This window comes from Leptosomus discolor, chromosome 11 (genome assembly GCF_034619465.1).
Source record: "Leptosomus discolor isolate bLepDis1 chromosome 11, bLepDis1.hap2, whole genome shotgun sequence".
In the NCBI taxonomy this organism is placed as follows: domain Eukaryota; kingdom Metazoa; phylum Chordata; class Aves; order Leptosomiformes; family Leptosomidae; genus Leptosomus; species Leptosomus discolor.
The window spans coordinates 16,186,007-16,205,546 of NC_141401.1; the positions used below are offsets into that span (position 1 = coordinate 16,186,007).

The 19,540-nt window shown below is 41.0% G+C and overlaps 1 protein-coding gene across 1 annotated transcript in view; it reads left to right on the top strand.

Moving 5' to 3' along the window:
* Positions 1-19,540, top strand: part of NPTN (neuroplastin) — a 59,077-nt gene that overhangs the window by 14,374 nt on the left and 25,163 nt on the right. Inside the window, exons 2-4 of the mRNA XM_086471331.1 lie at positions 10,282-10,419; positions 10,729-11,076; positions 16,575-16,743. Coding sequence (XP_086327457.1) covers positions 10,282-10,419; positions 10,729-11,076; positions 16,575-16,743 — 655 coding nt within the window. The remainder of the gene's footprint in view (positions 1-10,281; positions 10,420-10,728; positions 11,077-16,574; positions 16,744-19,540) is intronic.

A 19,540-nucleotide genomic window follows, 5' to 3' on the forward strand; every position in this document is an offset into this window, starting at 1 on the left:
ATAATGCCTGCCTTTTCTGAGGATGATGCAAGTTTAATCTTTGGAAAAACCTTTGAGAAACTAAGTCTACAAATTCTCCATGGAAGGAAATCTCTTGTGATAAATGCTTCCTGATGCTTTCAAACAAGCTTCTTGACAGCGTGCGCTCTTTAGCACAACCAGGCATGCAAAAGCAGCGTTTGCTACACAATTGCATAGTTTTAAAGGCTTGGCTTAGTGTCTTGCTCTGTGTCAGCATCAGGCAAGCAACAGTCCCAGCTCCTTCAGGTGCTTAGGCTGGGTGCCTGAACCAACAGCCAGTTTGAGTGTTTGTAATGTAGGTGTCTGTAGATAAGGGGATTATTATTTTTTTTTGCCTTCAGATTACAATAGTTTGTAGCTCAAGGTCTTACCAGAGGGAGAGTGTGGATACTTATGAACCTGATTGCCACTTACATGTCTGCTTTGAATCTCTAATCAGTTGACTAGGGAATGAAGACTGCCTTAAGTCACTTGACTCTTGCATCAATCCTCCAACGCGAGCCCTTCAGTTTCTAGTCAGCCCAGGGGAATGTTTTCTAGTCATGTGTGTAGCATTCAGGAACGTGACAATGACAAGCCTCTCTGGGATATTAAATTATTTTAATATTAAGACTGGCTTGTGTTCTGCTGGCGTTGCCCTGAATTGAGGTGCGTGTCCTCTGTATGGAACAACTTGCTGTTTTCCTGGAATCGCTCAAATGGCTTTGTCATCCACATTTGTTTAATGTTGGTCTACGTGACCTGCCGAATGAAGTTAGACTTGCCTTTTTTTAAAGCACGTGGTTGAAATGCCACATAGCTAAATATAATAACATTTAAGATGGTATCTTCTGTGCTACTTGCGGTGTATGTGAGCTACTTTAAAGGTGGCTGGGAGTAGTTCTTGACTGATGTCCTTTAATACCTCCTTTGAAATATGAAGAAATGGGCTTTTATTAAGGCACTGAACAAATGCGTGGACTTGCTGTTCATCCAGATACCGTTAACTGTTTCAGAGGCGAGTTAATGTGTGCTTCAGATGGATCAGAGCTGGTTTCATAATGTCTCTGTTGATCTATTGTTTGCTCGCAGAGCGATGGCCTGAGTGCTGTAAGCAGATGAGAGATTTTTCTGTACTTCCTATAGAATTGAATGCTTTCATACAAAGTCTGCAGTGATATTTAAAAACGTCTGGCCAACCAGGATGTCTGAAGCAGAGAATCATGAACTCACTCATAAACTTCCCTACATAAACTCACGGGGCTCAGAGGTTTGGAGCTTTCTAGTTTATACTGCTTCAATGCCTCTAAGCAGATGGGCTTAAAACAGAAAGCAGACTTTGATAAGGAAGAAGCTATAAATTGAAAATAGAGCTTGCACTCAGTAGAAAATGAGCTATGATAGGGACTGCAGAACATGCTTTAGGGACAAGCTTGTGCAAAAATAGCGTCTTTTTACCCCGTGTTTGCGCCTCGTGTCATCTGAATAGTTAGCTTATACGCGTAAACTACCAGTTTAGTTAGCAGCACTTTGAAGTCCTTTGCAGAAAAATATAGGAATTGGCTAGTTAAAGATCCTTAACAAAGAGAGCAATTAAATGTTGATGTCAAGCTTTGCTTACTGCTTTAAAGTGGAATGTATTTCAGTTTTGTTCCATTGTTTTTCCGTGAAATACCAGGTTTCCTAGTTGTTTGTAAAAGACCTAAGTCAGCTTTCCAGTTACTTCTTCAGACTCTTGTAGTACCAGAGACCTACAAGAACTTTGTTTTTTCCAGCTAAAGAACTACGAAAAAAGATCTGCGAACTCCTACACTTCAAAATGTGACTGTAGCCACAGAGGCTGACATCAATATGGAGCCAAAAGGAGGGAGTGGATATTAATTGCTTGTTCTGACTATTCTTCTCTCACTGGATATTCCAGATTTGAATCTATTTTCACATCTTCTGCCCTTTGGCATTGAACATACAGGTTGTTGCAAAGTAGAAGAATTGTAAACACTGTCCACAACTCCGAGATTGTGTCTGAACATGAGAGAGATGTCCAGAGAAGATTTCTGAACCCAAATAGATTTATGATGAGAATGTGCTTGGGGTGAAAGTAATTTCCAGAAACTGGGAATGCATATCTGTAATTGCTATGACACACCAGTGTCTTTTCTGCCCAGTAGTGTGTTTCTATAAACCGTCTTTGTGGGGTTTTTTTCAGTGAGGTATGGTTACTGAGATCAGGTTTTGCACAAAAAAGTGACCATAAAATAGTAGTTGCACTTGAAAGTCATTGCGGTGTGAAATTAAGCATTGGGGTTTTTTTGTTCTGAGGAAACTTTTGAATAAAACCATCCACAGTGTGAATGTACTTGGGAGAAGATGAACAGGCAGCTTGAGGGCCTTGACCTGATCTAAGAGTTTTACGTTTGGGGGAGGCAGCTGGACTGGAGGACCTTCAGAAATCCTTTCCGCTCTGAATTCTCAGATTTGTGACCCAGAAACTGTCCGCTGTGTCCTCTCTCCATCCATCTGTGCAGAGAAGTGTCTGTTGGCTACACGGGGCATATTGCCAGGATGGCTTCGCAACAGCGAAGGCTCTGAAACCATTTACTTAAGGACTCGCTGAATTTTACTTCAGCAAACAAATGAAATCAGTTTGTCCATAAATCTTTTTGCTTGTCAAACTAAGCAAGATTTTCTAATGCACAGAGAAATGAGGAAAGTTGGTCTGAATCCAGAAAACATTAATCCCCGTGTCTGTGGACCTGGAGAAAGTAATCCTTAGGTTTCCCTTTCTGTGAAATGAATCTTAACACCACATCATGGGCTCATGCATTTTATATGATGCTCGCTGGGTAGTGTTTTCCTCTGTAGCAAGTCATAACCTACCTTTAGCTATATAAAGCTGCAAGATGGGATTGCAGAAATTAATTTTGTGTTATTGTTGCAGTTCTCAGGATGCTTATACACAGTATAGGCTCATCTGGATATCTGATATGCATGTCAAAGTGCTGCTTTTAAAGCTGCTTCTGTAGTTGGCTAAATAATAGGGCAAAACAGAGGAAGAAAATTAATGCCAGTTTTTTAGTTTATGGAACTGGTGGGGTGCATTTTGGAGCCCACAGCAGAGGTTGAGTGATGGTTGCTGGTGCTAGGGCAGCTCGTGAGTCACACTCAGCAAAGAGGGCAGGGAGTGCCCTGGAAAACTTAAACCCATCTCTTATCAGTGAAGTGATTAAGACCAAACTTGTTTCTCATCGGTGGTGTTGATTAAAAACTCATGCTCTCTAGTGATGAAAGAATGGGAAACCATCAAACCCACTAGATGATAGGTAAGCACAGGCAGGATACTTTAGTGCTTTCCATGGAAATGAGGTGTCTTCACCCTTCTCCTCCAGCTGGCATGTCGGCTGTCACTTTTCTTGTAGGTTTGACTAATTTCAAACACTTTGGTTTAGTAGAGGTGAGCATTGGAAAGAAACGAAACATTAATTAGCGTGCCTTTTTTCCATTCTAAATGAAGTGAAAATGCAGTACTTTGTCAAAGTGATGGTGGGTTTTTTCTGCCCTCAAAAAATTTATCACTTAATTAGCACCCTTCAGTGAAGAGGAAAAAAGGTGTTAATTAGACAGAGTACCAGTTTAAGCATCAGGCATCTGGTGCTCGGGCTTTCAAAGCCCGGATGATGGGTGCAGTAGGAAACTGGAGAGGGGGGAGGAGGGCAGCTTCTTGTTGTAGTTTTCTTTGATATTCTGATTCAAGTTATAAAGTGAGACTGTTGCTATGCATTAGAGGTGAAAATAAGCTAAAATGAGGGTAGAGCAAAGCCAGCTGAGAAGCACTGGGGTAGACTTCCCAAGATCATGTGTGCTCTCATATTTTAATGAAGTCTTTACAGCTTAGTACTGAGTTTCATCCCTTTTCCTGAAACTGCAATCTGTCTGGTCACTGCCTGGAGCTCCAGCCAGGCTTTGCACTCCTGGGTCCTGGTGTCAGGACTGGAGTTCCCTTGGAAGGAGGTGGTTGTCTCTGAGACAGTACAAATGCAGCGTTTCAGGAGCATGCGAAGTGTTTGCATGTGGTTTTGTCGTATTCTTCCCTCTTGAATCCTCATAAACACAGTTTTTTAATTCAACTACAGAAGATCAAGGGATTTATATAGTCGCTCTGAAGCGCGTGCCAGTGGTGGTAAAGCTTAGTTTCTTTTTACCCATGCAGAATCAAGGGTGCTTGGAAAAGCTGGAAGAATTTTTTTTAAATAATTGAAAAATCAGACTGCTAATCCAGAACACCAATTACGGAAAAGGTGCGAAAACAGTTTGAAGCTTTCAGTGAGGTTTTGTCAACCCTAATGCCTATTTCTGATGTCAGAACTTTGATACCAAGGGTGATAGCATTTGCTAGAGTAACATATCGATATCTTAGCTGGAGCATTTTGGATAATGCTGGTCTATAAAAGATACAAAACTTCAATTTGTCAAAGGTATTTGGCTTTTTGCTATTCCATTTAGGAAAAGCATTCCTGGAGGCATGTATTTACAAAAATGAATTATGCTAGATTAATAAGGAATTTTTAAAATAGGTTTTCGGAGACAAAGGGAAACAAAAAAGGACTAGCTTAGCTCTAGTTTATTCAGTCTATAAATAAGTGGAATTGCAGGCAAAGCTCTCCAGCAATGCACAGAAATAAAATCTCCAGAACTGTGCTAAAGGCCTGAGCGCAGTGGAGAAGCAGTGAAATACAGACATATGGTGGGCTAATAGGACAAATGGGAAACATCAGCCCCTTGCTGTTTACATGGTGGTTTTCACTGTAAATATAGACAATTTGTAAAGCCTTCAGTCCCCAAGCAGTCTGTTTTATCTGTGTATTGTGGGTTCATACTGAAAATCGAGTTTATTTTTGCACTAGTTTTGCAAACTATCTTTTTTGAGCTTTGAACTGTGTTTTCTTTCTTTCTTCTGTGGGAAGTGGAATTCACCACAAGATAAAGATAGGGTCAGGATGTGGTAGGAGCATTATCTTGCTTGATGGAGATATGTGCTGCTTTGCCCCTGATATAAAATAGCTTTGTTATAGTTATATTCCTTGTGGTTGAAAACATCTTTGGAAATACATTGCATTTCATTTGTTTGGGTCACCTTTGTATGTTCTTTTGTACGTGTCCTGCTTTGAACCTCTCCAAACAGCCCCTCGTGCTCTTGGGCTTCTTTCCTGATCTTTGCAGACCGTTTTCAAGACAGTCTCCTCTTGCTGTTTGATGCTGATGGTCTTGTGCTTATTTTCAGCTTTAATTGTCGTGCTTGATGTATATGAAACTGAGAGAAATTAGTTTGTTCGGCCTTGTTAGGGCTTTTTGCAATACCTGCATTTCATTTAAACCTGGTTGTTTCTCTCTTTGCTGGCACTGGTTTAACATTTTTTTTCCTCAGCGAGCACTTACCTACGTTTTCTTAAGGCAAAATGTGGCTTTATTTTTTTAAATCCCTTTCTTTAGACCAGACTTTAACTTGGTGACATCAATAGTCTCCCTGCTTTGCTTCTCCAGTGCCGTTGTCACTGATGCTTTCACAACCTGGTGCATCTTGTGTTAAATTTCAGTGACAAAAGGATATTTGAATCAATAGCACAGTCATTCCTGCAGCTCAAGGGTGTTCTTGTGAGGTACTGCTTTCTGTATATTCTTAGACTGGTGGATCACTGTTAGCATTTTTTATAATAATTGTTGATCTTTTCTACCGAGATCATATTTTGTGTGTTCATTCTAGCAGACGAGGAAGTTGGGAGCTCTTTAGTCATTTCAGTACTGGTTTTCAGCTACTCAGGGGGACTCCAGTCAAGCTGCTCTACAGGCTTCAGAAGTTGGTCAGACAGTTAAATATTTCCATGTGCTTCTAATATGTATAGATGTATAGTTGTATGCTATATTTAATCCTATGGTTCATGATCACGTCAGCAAGAGGACAAGCCTTGTTCCTACTCCCACCAGCACCTCTTCCAGAGGTACTCGGTCTTCTCTGGCTTCTGTCAATGAGGGAAATAGCTGCGGTTGGAAAGGGTGCTGCTGCTGCGTGAAGTTGGAAGGGGTATTGCTAGTATGTAAAGCTGTGATTCATTTGTATGCCAAAGCTGGAATGTAGCTTGGCTTGGCCTCGCTTGCTCTTGGCCAACAGGTAGCTCATAAATACTGGCAGAAGAAAAATTAATCTGAAAAAGTGTCTTTCATTGGTAAAGTCTCATTAATGAAAACAGGTCATTCAGGAGTGGTAAAGCTAAGCTTTTATGCTCATTTAAACTCTGCATCTTTAGGCTTCTTGTCCACTCTCCTCTTCTGAACTCCACATTTGTCTAATACGGAGCTTTTCCAGCTTTCTGGCTCTGGGAGACTGCTGTGTGTTTCTCTTAATGCACATGGACATTTTTGGCTGCCCTTTTGCATAGCTCCTAGCTTTTCCCTCTCTCCCAGTTCGAGTACACCTGTCTTTCAAAATGCATTTTTTCTTAATCTGGATTTCGTGGTTCTTCACTACAATACAAATGTTAACATACAGAGGCTACAAATGTGAAGAGCTCTGCCACGCACTGAATTTCGTTAGTCTCTGACAGAATTGTATGTGGAGACTGTTTCTCTACTTTAGAGCGTTAGTCTGTTGCTTTCCTCACCTTTATCCTCACAGCTGGTGGATGAGATCAAATCTTCAATAAATAAACATTGCTTCGGAAGTTATTTAATGTTATTGCCACTTGTTCTTCATTCTGTCCTTCAGCCAGATAACCATTAATTAATAACAAAAAAGATTGATTTGAAATATAATAGTGTACTTGAATAGCGATGCCTTCTGGACCATCATGTGTTGTTTTTCTTGCATTCTGGTATATCATGAAGACTTGTAAAGACTTTGCGAGGGATATTTAACAACAGGTTTTCCCTTCTTTTATGCATGATAGCAATTAGCTTTAAAAATATCCAAAGCCTGAACAACCCTCCCCCTCAAACACCTTTTTCTTTCAATGAGGAAAACTCACCGTATAACAGAGTAACTCATTTGTGACGATAATGAAATACAGCTGTCAGTGTAATGAAAACTTACAGTATCAAACCTTCATCAGAATGTTTTCTTGTAAGCACTTGAAGGTGCTTATTCCTATTGTATTTGACATTAAGGATTCATTTAAGATTTGGGCTATTCTGCTACTTCCCATGGGTCTATATGGTCTTAAGGTATGATCTATGGATTACTGCCTCCTTCCTCCACCCTCCCAAGAGCCCTGAGCTTTGTGAGATTTTGAGTGTTGCCCACGGTTTCACTCTGCTATTCTGTGCAGGGAAGCTGAAAATGATTCTTGCAACCAGTACATTCTACAATTTGCACTGTGGAAATAAGACAGCCTTAAATTACAAATAAGGGCAGGTTTTCAGTTTTAAATAGGTCACTTTAATGAAACCTTGACCTCTTGGCTTGATCTGTTTGTATTTTCATACACGTACTTGTTCTTTTGATGCTCGTGTCTCTAGAATTGTGCAGAACATGGTAATAACAAAGCAGCGAGTACTGTGCATGGAGAAGTCCAAGTAAGGAAACTGCTGGGCTCTGAAGGCCTCTTATGTGAGCAATGAAATCTGTATAGTGTCATTTTCTGTTTGGTTTTGAACAGTTATGGAAATCAGTAATGACTGCCAAAAAGCAGGAGTGCTTCAGTTTGCAGACTCCTGTTGTGTTACAGGGAGCATTCTCTGTAGTATTTAGCCTTTTTTTTTTTTTTTTTTTTTAGAACATGTCTGCTTGGTACTGGCAGATTTCAGCTCTTTTTCTTTTTGCAGCCCCTGGCTAGATATTTTAATCAAAAATGGCCCCCTGGCAGATGTAAAGTAGCTGTAAGCATCACCTCAACTTACTAATGCTGTTTGATGTATTGCCTTTGCTGTTTCTGAATGATTGAAAATGCAAAACATTGACCTAAGTCTGTTGCGTGGCGTTTTTAATAGCACTGCCACTCCTTTTTAATGCAGAGTTTTTATTAAGTTGTCTGTGGAGGCTTTTCTACCACCTTCATTCCCATTTGTCCTTCCAGGATTTTATTCTAATCTGAAATACCTTTTTTTGAAGAGCACTTCTAGCTCTTAGTGGGGTGGGGAGTGCCACCAAATCCACTTTGTGTTTTTTCTCTGCCATCATTATGGAGTTATCTGTGCTGATGACATGGTTACTCAGATGAAGACAGAGTGTTGCATTGAAATATATCATAATCTGAGGCCTTGTTTTTCAAGAGGATTTGAAACTGATGGAAATGTAGGGTTTAAAACTTAAACCCGGAGAATGTTTGCTAGAGACTTTTTGATGCAGTTGTCCAGTTTGATCTTTTAAAATTATTTTTAGGCTTTGTGCAAAAGTTATAATGCTTTTAACAGCTTAGCAAATGCAGAATCAGATTCAAGACTGAAAGCTTTTAACAGCTTGTTTTATTCAAATTGGTGATACTCCTTTTAATAAGAGGATTTACAGTACTCTTCCATACCATGTATGTCTATTCTGTGGCCCCAGCCAGGAGTGCAGCTCACAGTTATTTTAAAATATACAACAACCCCCCTTCATCCCTGCCACAAAGGCTGGGTAAGAAGCCGTTCTTGCAGAAATGGTGGCTTAGCAGCCAGGACAGCTGGAGAAGTAGAATTGAATTGCAGCTTTAGGGTTTCGGGTCGCTTGGCCTTTGACTTCAGGGATGCATTTCACAACAGGGGAGTTGATTATCTTTGTGCATCAGTGGAAACTGGGAACCTGTAGAAGAGCATTTGCTTTCTGAGCAGTCTTCCCTGAGCAACGGTCATCTCTTCAGCTGTGAGTGGCATTTTGATATTATGGTGGAAGGTAGGCAAAAAAAGGCTATGGTATAGGAGAGAGAACCACTAAGACCTGGCCATGTGCTCCTGCTTTAGCCTATTGTGTCCAGTGGACCACGTTGAGACAGCTGCCAGTCTCCCTGTTTGATTTATGCCTCTGTGGGAATACAAAGTCTTTCTCATTCAGCATCCCTTGAAGTGGGGGCAGTCCAGCAGAGTGAGATCATAACCCAGTCTCCTGTGTTACCTCAAGTAACAACAACAGTGGTCTTAGTGCAGTTTGTAACTGCTAGTGATTAGGGCACTTCTAGGGCAATAGCTCTTCTTCTCTCTTGCTGCAGCGATGATGCTGTAGTGTTTCTACTGAGCGTAGAGCTCACCTCCTTTAGTGCTAGAGTACAAGGCTGGAGAGTGCTTGTCAAATGAGTTTATAACTGCAACAATTTCTGAGGTTAATGCTTTTTATTTTTGAGTGTTCTTATAGCTGTTACTTGCAGCTACCACACAGTTGCTCTTCAAACAGGACTGTGCTGGCAAGGAACAGTTTCTGTGTGTGCTCTAGGGATTCCTGGTCTTGTTTTCTCGCCCAAATGATTCTTTGGAGATGCATCTGTAGTGCGAACTTCCATGTAATTGTCTGTCAATGTATGACTCTCTGTTCTGTTGTTTCCTGAGTGTGGTCAAACGATGGTGATGGGGTGCTATTTAATGACTGCGCATCAGAAATTTTTCTAAGGCTTTAAGTCCACCTTTCCATTTTCTAAAATCCATTGAATTGTCTTTCAATCCTCTCCTGAAAATAAGCTGTGAATTTGAGGAGAGGGATGAAACAATCGTAAGTTTTATCAGCTGTGTGGCACTCTCTTCACTGATGAGAAGTCCTGCTGCCCAGGGAGCACAGCAATATGACGGGTTTTGCTGCATAATCTGTTTGGCCAGCTGTATTCTAATCTTTTAGTTTTAGCGGGGGCCTGGTGAGGGAAGAGACTAGCTTTAAGCCAACACTGTTTTCAATAGATACCTTTGAAAATAGGATTGAAGGACAATTTAGTATGTCTGTGCTCTTAACACAGCGCTGAAGCTGGTAAGTATTGAAGGATTTCGTGCCATAATAAGGATATTTTGGCCTGATCACGAATGTCAGCACAGCATCTCATTTACAAAGGGAAAAATCATGTGGTCTGAAGTACCTTTGTTGTCCATTTCCTAACTAATGAAACGATCTTTTGGCCTGTGTGTGTGTATACCACAGGAATTCCCTTTACCTTAGAAGGCTGTGAGACTTCTGGAGCTGTGGTTATCCAGCTACTTCAAGAAAGTGGGTCACTTGTATCTTGGGGATTTCCCTGCTTTGGAAGTCCAAAATAGATGGAAGAAAAGGTCAAAGCAGAGTTCGCAATTGCAAGCCACGTAGGGCAGAAGTCTAGGGTTTTACCCTTTTTTCTCCTGTAGGTAGGCCATATAAAGCAATAAAACCCTTCAGAGAAAAGACATCTGGCCATGAACACTTAACACTTGCCAATTACAAGGTCCACGCAACTGAAAAAGACTTGGAAGTCCTCTCTGTGGCTTGGAGGTACCTCCTAGCTGGTGCGTGTTGCAGCCTGTGGCTTTCCAAGTGCAGCTGCCCCAGGTGGATCCCCCAGGGCGGTGAGGAGAAGCACCTTGTGCCGTGAAGCCGTGCTTCCCGTGAATGCTCTGAGTGGGAGTGTGCTGCTCTCGAGCTATGGACCTCCAGCCACAAGTGCTCGGTGTTGTGCTTTTTCTATGAAAGTTGTCTTATTGTAGATGCAATGTCTTATCTAACTCTTTGTTTTCTGCACCTCATTGCTTTGTTCTTGATAAGATCTTTTGTTTTCTGCCGCTCTGTCACTGCGTTTCTGCTGCCCCTCCCTCTAGCTGGGTTTGTCAAGTCGCCCATGTCAGAAACTAAACTCGCGGGGGACGCCTTTGAACTGTACTGTGATGTGGTTGGGAACCCCACTCCAGAGATCCAGTGGTGGTATGCTGAAGTCAACCGGGCTGAGTCTTTCAAACAGCTGTGGGATGGCGCTCGGAAGCGCCGTGTCACCATTAACACTGCCTACGGGGCGAATGGGGTGAGTGTGCTGAGAATAACCCGCCTTACCTTGGAAGACTCTGGGACTTACGAGTGCAGGGCCAGCAACGATCCCAGGAGGAATGACTTGAGGCAAAATCCCTCCATAACGTGGATTCGAGCCCAGGCTACTATAAGCGTCCTTCAGAGTGAGTCCGGCACCCCACAGTAGTGGTACTGTAGTATCTAGAGGCAGTCTAGTGACCCTTACCCTCCCGTTACCCCGATAAAACCCTCTGCTACCTTGTCCTGGTGTGTTGAACCCGAGACTGCTCCTCTGCCTGTAGTGCTGATGCTGTCTGCCATCTGTGTCTCTTCTCCTTAGGATCAAAGGACTTGGTAAAATCCATGGATCTGTTTTATAGCTTCTGTGTGAAAACAAGCCCAGTGTTGAATTTGTGTTTCTTCCCTACCCCCTTTAGTTTTGTAGTAGGTTTCCAGCCACCCTAATGCTGGCTTCTCCATGAGTGCCTTTATATTTGATTTCTGTGTTCTTCCCAGGTCTAACCAGTTTATTTTTATTTCTCCTGTTCTCTTGGATTTTCTCTGAATGCCTTCTCACGTGGTTTTGGTTGCATATATGCTTCTGTACGAATCCTTCCCTTTCAGTTACTTGTGTGACCTTGAATGTTTAGATTTTTTTTTCCATGAAGTTGAGTTTTCTTTTCCTTTCTGAACGGCAGCATGTTCCTAATGAGTTCTCTGATGCAGCAGCACTGAACTGGTGCAGCTATTCTTAATCCAGCCTATGAAAGAAGGGGGGAATATCTACCCCCAGTGTTGAACTAATAACTTTAGCTAAATGACTTTCATCTGAGTGTGCAACTTTTGGCAGCAGAAAAGCTTTCAAAAGCAGAGAATATGGTTGACCCAGAATTGCTTTTTGTTCTTTATTGTTACAAGACTCTTCTGTGTTCAGCTCGCTTTTAAAGCGGTCCCAGATGAGTTTGGAAATTTGTATCGTCAGAGTCAGTAGAGAAGAACCCCATTTCATTTTGTCTAAGGTGCAAAACTCTTGCATTTGCTAACAAGATGAAGTAAATGTCTAATGAGTTATAGTTAGAGTGAATTAAATCTGCAATGTGAGCCTGCTGCGTGGAGGTACAAGAGAGTTTGCGTTCTTGGTGATTTCTCAATGTCCAAAGGTGTCAAAGAGTAGAGCATAGGTGTTATCTTGCTATTGTGCTCTATGCATAAATAAACCTTTTATGTACCACTTTGAGTTTTCTTGGGGTACAAAAACGTCAAACTCTGTAATTACGTCTGAGTTATATTTTTGGATACCATAAAACCCAAACCAACCGACCCAAAATTCTCCCCAAAGCATGATGCTGCAGTCAGCACTGCTGGATCAGAGACCTTCCCTCCGGAAAATGGAAACAACATTGATATATGTGGAAAAATAGACTGTCAACCCAATGATGTGGATTGACTTGAAAACTTAAGTGGCATTGGGTTGTTCAGCTCAAACCTGCTCAGCTTTCAGTCCTAATGCTTGGTTCCTCCTTTGTCCTTTGAGGTCCCAAAGGACTCACATGAGTAGATTGTTTGCATGACCTACAACAACAAGAGCCATGTAATTTTAGGAAATGATACTTCCTGAAGACAAAGCTAAAAAATTTGTCTTCTAGGAATTAGTGTCTCCTGGAAATCCCTTCTGCTCTTGTTAAGACACTTAATTTTTCTTGAGTGTGGCAAGTCTGTGACGGTCTTGTGCTCCTCTTTGTGTCCAGTCAGTTTTAGTAACCTACTGAGGGAGAAAATCCTTTTCATATAAAAAAAATGACCATTTGGGAATGAATTACTGTGAAGGTGCCTCCATATGGAAAGAGGGTTTTTCCCTCTCTCAGGCCATTGATACTAACCTGGTCCGGGGTTTGTGGTTTAACCTTTCGTCTTCCTCCCCAGTTAACATCGTCTTGTTGCATCTGGTGCTAATTCTGCAGTGTGTATCATGACTTCATTGCTAAGTGCCTTGTGCCCGGGATAATTCTTCTGCTTTTGTGTTTTACTCAAGGAGAGGGGGGGAAATGTTGAACTTTAATGCTTTTACTCTTTAACATTATGTACGTTAAGAAATCTGACCTGCTACTACTTGGGAAGCAGACCACTTGGACACCAAACTCCTGTGTGACCCTGCTGGAAACGGAGATAAAGGGGAGGGAAGCAGGTCTCCAAGCTGTTGCTGGAAGGTGGAGGCCATCTTACCTAAAGCTGCCCAAAATGTCTCAGCTGCTGTATTGTGCGCATGACCACAATTTGGTTTTGAAATGGGAATTTTCTGACTAAATGGTGTTGGAGTTTCTGGCTCATGGTGTCCATTTTGCTGCTGGCCTTATTTGATATCAGCATCACTGAAAAGGACCATCAAGCACAACCTCTTTCCGCTTTCCTTTAAATCACAGCTTGTCTCAAATACCAGAGCTTGAATGCAGAGAGGTCAAGTGCAATTTGATTTTTAAAAATTAGCACTCAAGAACTAGCGTCTGGCTTCTCGTTCCTAATTTGAATGAAGAATTTAACTTATTTTTTGGTTTGTTTGTTACCTTTAAAACCTGATCTTTCATAAAATGAGCAATTTAAGTGTTGTGTAAAAAGATGCTCTTCAGCATCTTGCTCTTTCAAGTGGACATCTTTCTTTGAATGTTGCTGTAGTTGCATTTGCAGTTTCTCTTCTAGAATTAAATCAGGCTAGGACTGCCTGATTAATTTTTTTTTTTTTTTTTTAAAAAAAAAAAAGGTAGTAAATGCAGGTAAAAAGTAAATGAGACTGCAGTTGTCTTTCATTTTCTTAACCTAAAATTTTAAGAGCTTCAAGTCAGACACAAAAGGCCCCAGCAAAGCAAGCTTGAGACAGCTGGAAGTATGTTCTGGACATTGCAGCTTAGCGGAGTCATAGGTAAGAATAGGTGTGAATTAGCAAAGTAGCCATTGGAGCTCCAGGCAGTTTTTTGGTTTGGGTTAGTTGGTTGGTTGGTTTGTTTGGTTTTTTTTAAAATGTTCTGGTTCATCAGTGTTAGAGGCTAAAGAGTCCATTATCAACAGAATATAAAAGCCAGAAGACTACCACTGTCAAAACTCTTCTGCATTAAGTCTTTAACTTTCTGGTTTCTGTAGGGACTACGTTCAAATTTTTTGGGTGACTTTTTCCTGTTGCTAGCATTTGTGCAATGCTTTCTGATGGCAGCACATATGCTTTCCGTTCCCAGGATCGCTGCAGGCTGGCTGCTGCTCTAGGTTGCGTCTCAGCACAGTGCAGAGAGCATCAGCATCTGTTACAGCAGCGCTCGCTGGATGCGCTGCGGTCTCTCTTGCAGCAGCCTGAAGCCTGTCCTGCCAGTGTCGTCCTCCTAAAAGGAAAACACTGCGTTTATTTCACAGGCTAGACGCTGCTTTCGAGGTAAAAAAAAAAACATTTCAACAAACCCCAGTATGACCAGTGAATCCAGCAAGTTATTTCTCTAGATAAGTGTTCTGACACCAAATTACTATTTCAAACACGTTAGTAAAAATATTTCCAGAGCTGCTTTTTCTGAGAAGGCCCATAAGCTTTGTTGGGGATGGAGACGCATATAGGGCAGTCCAATAGTGGTACGGCTTTGACAAAACAACTTTGTCCCCCGTGGGACCCAAACAGATCCTTCTGTGGTTAAAATTCCCAGCATGGGAACAATGAGGCAGAAACACAGTTGAAAACGTGTGATAATAACAAGTGTCTGAGAAGTGTCAAAACACCCTCCATTACTACAGTAGCTGCCAGTTTTTCTGCAGTTTAAATGATAGTCCTAGTTTTAAGTAGCTGTGAAAAGAAGCTCTCTAGCCAGCCTGCTGAAGAAAGGGGGAGAGGATATACAGGAGTTGAATGGTTTTGTCAGGTTATTAGTAGGTAGGTACTAATTCTCCCTGCCTCTCTGGACAGTAGTAGACAAATGTTTTATGTGATGAAAAATGCAACATTTCTGATGGTACTGGTATTTTCCACTTGCCCTTGTTCTGCTCCGTAATTTGTGTTCTGAGTGCTTTGCAGATGAATATCCAAAAGGCTGCATGGATATGACTAAGTTTATATTCCAAATATGTTACCACAAGGCAAAACAAAATTTACAGCATTAAAAAAATCCTTTGCTGACTTGCAAAATTCACAAAGACATTCATTACTGACTGAATTCCTTGCCCTCCTGCCCTTTGCTGCTGACCAGAACGCAGAGGCGACAGCTCTTGCATTCAGCAGCACGGTCGGTGAAATGAGCAGCTGGCAACAGCTACAACTTTGGAATTCATTTCACCTTTTAAAGTGAGGACAAACATCAGACACAACACACAGCAGCATTTACGTAGTAGAGACTGCTGTAGCAGTGGCCTTTATTTCAAGCTGAAACTGTAGCCAATACTAAATCTAGCTATTTTTTTGAAGACTAAAGTGAGAATTCTTAAATTTCCTTTAAGCTCTGTCATCCTGTGTTAAAGGTTTGGGTGTTGTGTTTTGTGTTGGTTTTTTTTTGTGGGTTTTTTTTGTGGGTTGTGTTTTTTTTGTGGAGTGGGGTTTTTTTGGTGTGTTTGTTTTTGGTTTTGTTTTTTTTTACAGAACGCTTGAAACCAGATATGAGCCATGAGACCTTCAATAGAAAGGTCTTTTTTCCAAGTTTGGGAAGAAACTTGCCTCTGACTATTCTAGAAGTTCATCAGCCTTATTTGTTAGAGAGTAATAGCCATCTGCATGATCTTAAGAAAACATGGTTATCAAATGTAAGGACAGTGCCCTCATACTAATCATACTACTTCTGAAGGCTTTCCCCTAAAAAAAAAAAGTGAATTTAATGTTACCAGGTAAGATTGTAATGTGAAACAGCCTGGGTTCAGTTCCTAGTGCAGCCAGCAAAGTATGTGGCTCTTGTGGTCTGTTTATGCAATGAGGCTTTTTTTTTTCCCCTTCATAAATGTTTATGTTTAAGGTTGCTTTAGAAACAACTCAAATTTTAACATGGTGTATATTCTTGCTTTTTATTGTTAAGCATTAAGGGCTGCTTTCAGCTATTCTTCATCAGACTTGTGCCTTACACTGGGTGTTTGCTTGAATTTCAGACATCAGAAAAGTTGTACTATTTGAAATACCTTGTGTGCGCAGGGTATTTTCCTTAGGTAGGCATTAGGTTTTTTTCACAGAGTGAAGTCCATAAATTTTATTCAGAGGACCATCTTAACTTTTGAGGGCTATTCTATATTGAAAATGGGTTTGTTTTACACCTCAGAGTAAGTAGAGGAACCAGGTAATAGCCAGAAAGAAGTTGCTTCTGAAGGACCAGCTGATCTCTTATATATAGTCACAGGGCAAGTGTTTTCCCATGTTATGCTCAGTCGTGTGTAAAAAATGATTTATGGTGTTACATAGAAATCTGTACTGGTGTTAAATATTGAAAGAAACAATTTAAAATTAATCTTTCTTTTCCATATAGGAGTACTGATCCGTAAGGTGTTGTCTTCACTAGTGGTCAGCTGTTCTATTGTGATTTTCTTGATGTCTCCCAAATTAGTGCAGTGACATTCCTTGTGTAGTCTCTTTCCCTTCCTGATTCCCCTTTGGATTTTAGAGTAGTGCGGCACAATTGCCATGAAGATTTGTTGCTATTTAACGTGTCCTTTGTTTCAGAGCCCAGGATCAACGCCAGTGAGGATGTAGTCATTCATATGTATGGTCCGGCTGTCACATTGCAGTGTAACCTCACCACGAGTCCCAGCCCCCTTTCTGCCAGTTACTGGGTGAAGAACGGAGAGGAGATCCCTGGCACTAGAAAATCTTCAAACACTACAGAATACAAGTAAGTCTCTTTGGAATAATCTTCACGTTACATTGGAGAGTGACAAACCTGGTAGACATACATACAGCTTTGGGATAGGCGATGGGATGATGGGACTCCAAGGTCCCTGGTTCGGTTTTAGAGTGATCAGACAAATTGAGATCCTTTGCATTAGAGGCTCCACAAAAAGTATGTCTGAATAGCGTTAGAAGAATGATTCTGGAAAAATCATTGTCCACGGCTGTCCCAACGAGCTCGTGTAAACATAATGCCAACAAAAACATACTGTAAACTTCTCTTTTTAATCTAAACTCATTTAGTTCTTTAGAGTACACATGATGTGTGGACACAGGCACAGACACACAGTCTAGTTTTCTTTTCCTCTGAGTATATTGTGCAGTCTCTGTCTTGCTTATGTCTACATAAAGATGGATCTGCAGCTGTGTATTTTTATTGTACAGGGAAATGCAGCACATAAATCAGTGCTGAAATCAGCTGGTTTAGTAATTTTCTGGCCTTGGGAGATGAAAGATGGCATTGTCTGAGTTGTTACTGATGAGTTGTCAGACCAATATTACGAAACAATACCAAATCTTGATTAAAGCAGTACAGCTGTATCACTTGTGCTTCTTTCTTGTCAGTACATCCACATTTTCAGCATTAATCTGTTCCACGTGCGCGTACTCTGGCTTTGTTTTTACCCTCCACCGAAGGGCGTGAAGGAGAACGTGTACAGCCGCCTCTTTCGTTTCACCGTAGCTTGCGTCCAGCAGAAATCCTTTGGGGGTTTCTGTATTCCTGAAATGAGGCTTTCTTGCCATGGACTTGATGTGAGCTTGCTCAGCGATGCCATCAGAGATCTGTTCTGTATATGTCATTTTCTGGCTTTTTTTTTTTTCCATTTTCTTTTCTTGATTCCAGCATGGATAGCAAATGCAACTTTCTGTTCAGTGATAAGCTAAGATGAAGATCACTTAAGGAGTGTCTTAACCACTGGTGGTAACTTACTCTTCGGAGACGTTACACCACTTCTGACCCTCTTACTCAGCTGTTGTGTCAGAAAGAGGTGGTTATGCCTGGGCAAGCCCACTATGTTACAGCGCATCTGATTTACTGTGTCTTGTCTCTGCACTGAAGCAAGGACACATAGCTATGCACTCAACTGGCTTTTTTCTGTCTCTAGCAGAGTACTGTGGGCTCTTTACCACACTGATGTTGCTTGCTGGCACAGGATTAAGAAACATTCAAGGTTTTCGTTGCCTTAACAAAGCATCCTTTCATCCACAGTATTATGGAAGTTGTGTTTGATTCTGATAAAGATATGTTCACGTTTTTCATTTTGTTTTCAGTTTTAGCTCACTTTGCATTATGTGTTCAGTTTTGCAGTTAAAATAGTCTCATTTATTCCGTAATTACATCCTGTTATTTCCTCAGTAGAGTGTTTAACGCTGGGTCTGAGTTTTAAAGGCTCTGCTTTCTTACCTAGCAATTAACTTGATGAGCAGTCTTGTCCAAAAGCACCAGCTTGAGTGGTACAAAAGGTACGTTGCATCAAGATTACTGAAAATTGCACATTATTATTTAGGAAACTAAGTATCAAGGCTGACTTCTCTGGATCTGTTACAAGCTAGAGTGGATTTTTCTTTTCAAATTCTTCAGTAAAGGAAGAACTAAACTTGCTTTCAGTCTTAACGTCCTGGAGAAGGAAGAAGTAAGGTGGTCAGGCTGTAAGACAGTCACTTTGTTCCCAGTGAATGAAGGGTTGGTAGAGTATGTTGCAATCACAGGACGGTTGGGAAAAGTTGCATTTGCAATGTAAACCTCAAATTCCTGCTCATTTATAAGCTGCTTTGTTGTATATTGTGGTTTCAGGCTTTCTGTGGCATTTCTTATCATGTGGTCACACAGTGTTTGATCTGTTTCTTAACTTCTAGCTTGATTTGATTGGGGTTTTTTTTTAGATCTAGAAATACGGAATTCGTGCACGCAATGTCAACATAGTTGTAGTTAAAAGAGGTTATTTAACTTCCACCTTTAACATGATTGGTTAGTCTTTTGCATTCAACTTATTTTCCTTAAAAAATAAAAAATGTTTCAGGTTCCTGGTGTTTCGGTCATTAAGATGTGTTGGTTTGCTATGAAATGTGGTTAGTTCATTGACATTCAGAAAGCTTCAGAACTTGTAAGTTAAACTATGTGCCTTAAAAATCCTACTTCGTGCCACATTAGAAATTGAACACATCTTTCTTAATTCTTCATTCAAGCTTCTGGCCATCCTGTGCTTTCATTCTGGACACTTGTCCCCTTGTCTGCATTTGTAGTTCAGAGGAGAACAGAGGTGGTTTTTTCCCAAATTCCTTATCAGTTAATTCAGAGTTGAGCAGCAGGTTACTGAGTTAAATTGAAGAAAATGGGGTTTTTGGCTACATCAATGAAAAGCTGGGCTTTTCCTTAAAGCCACAGGATTGAGGGAAGTTTACTATGCAAACTCATTTTAGGTGCTTGTTTGTCTTTGCAGCCCTATCAACTTACAGTTGCTTTAAAGATCTGTGGTGATAATACTCTAGTAGAGGCTGCTGTAGTTTCACGCTTTAAAAAGAAGCTTAGGTAGAACTAAAAGAATACAATGTCTTATCCCCCCCGCCCCAAGCATTGACTCTAGTGAATAAAAAAGCAGTGGTCAGGTAGATTATTTAACTATTCAGGCCCTAAGTGCTATTCCAGAAAGCCAGGTATTCTATACCTTCCCTCGCTGTTGCAGAGTCTTAGGATCTCTTAGTAATGGAAATAGTTGGGTGGAGTTGTCCCGTTGCAGGTA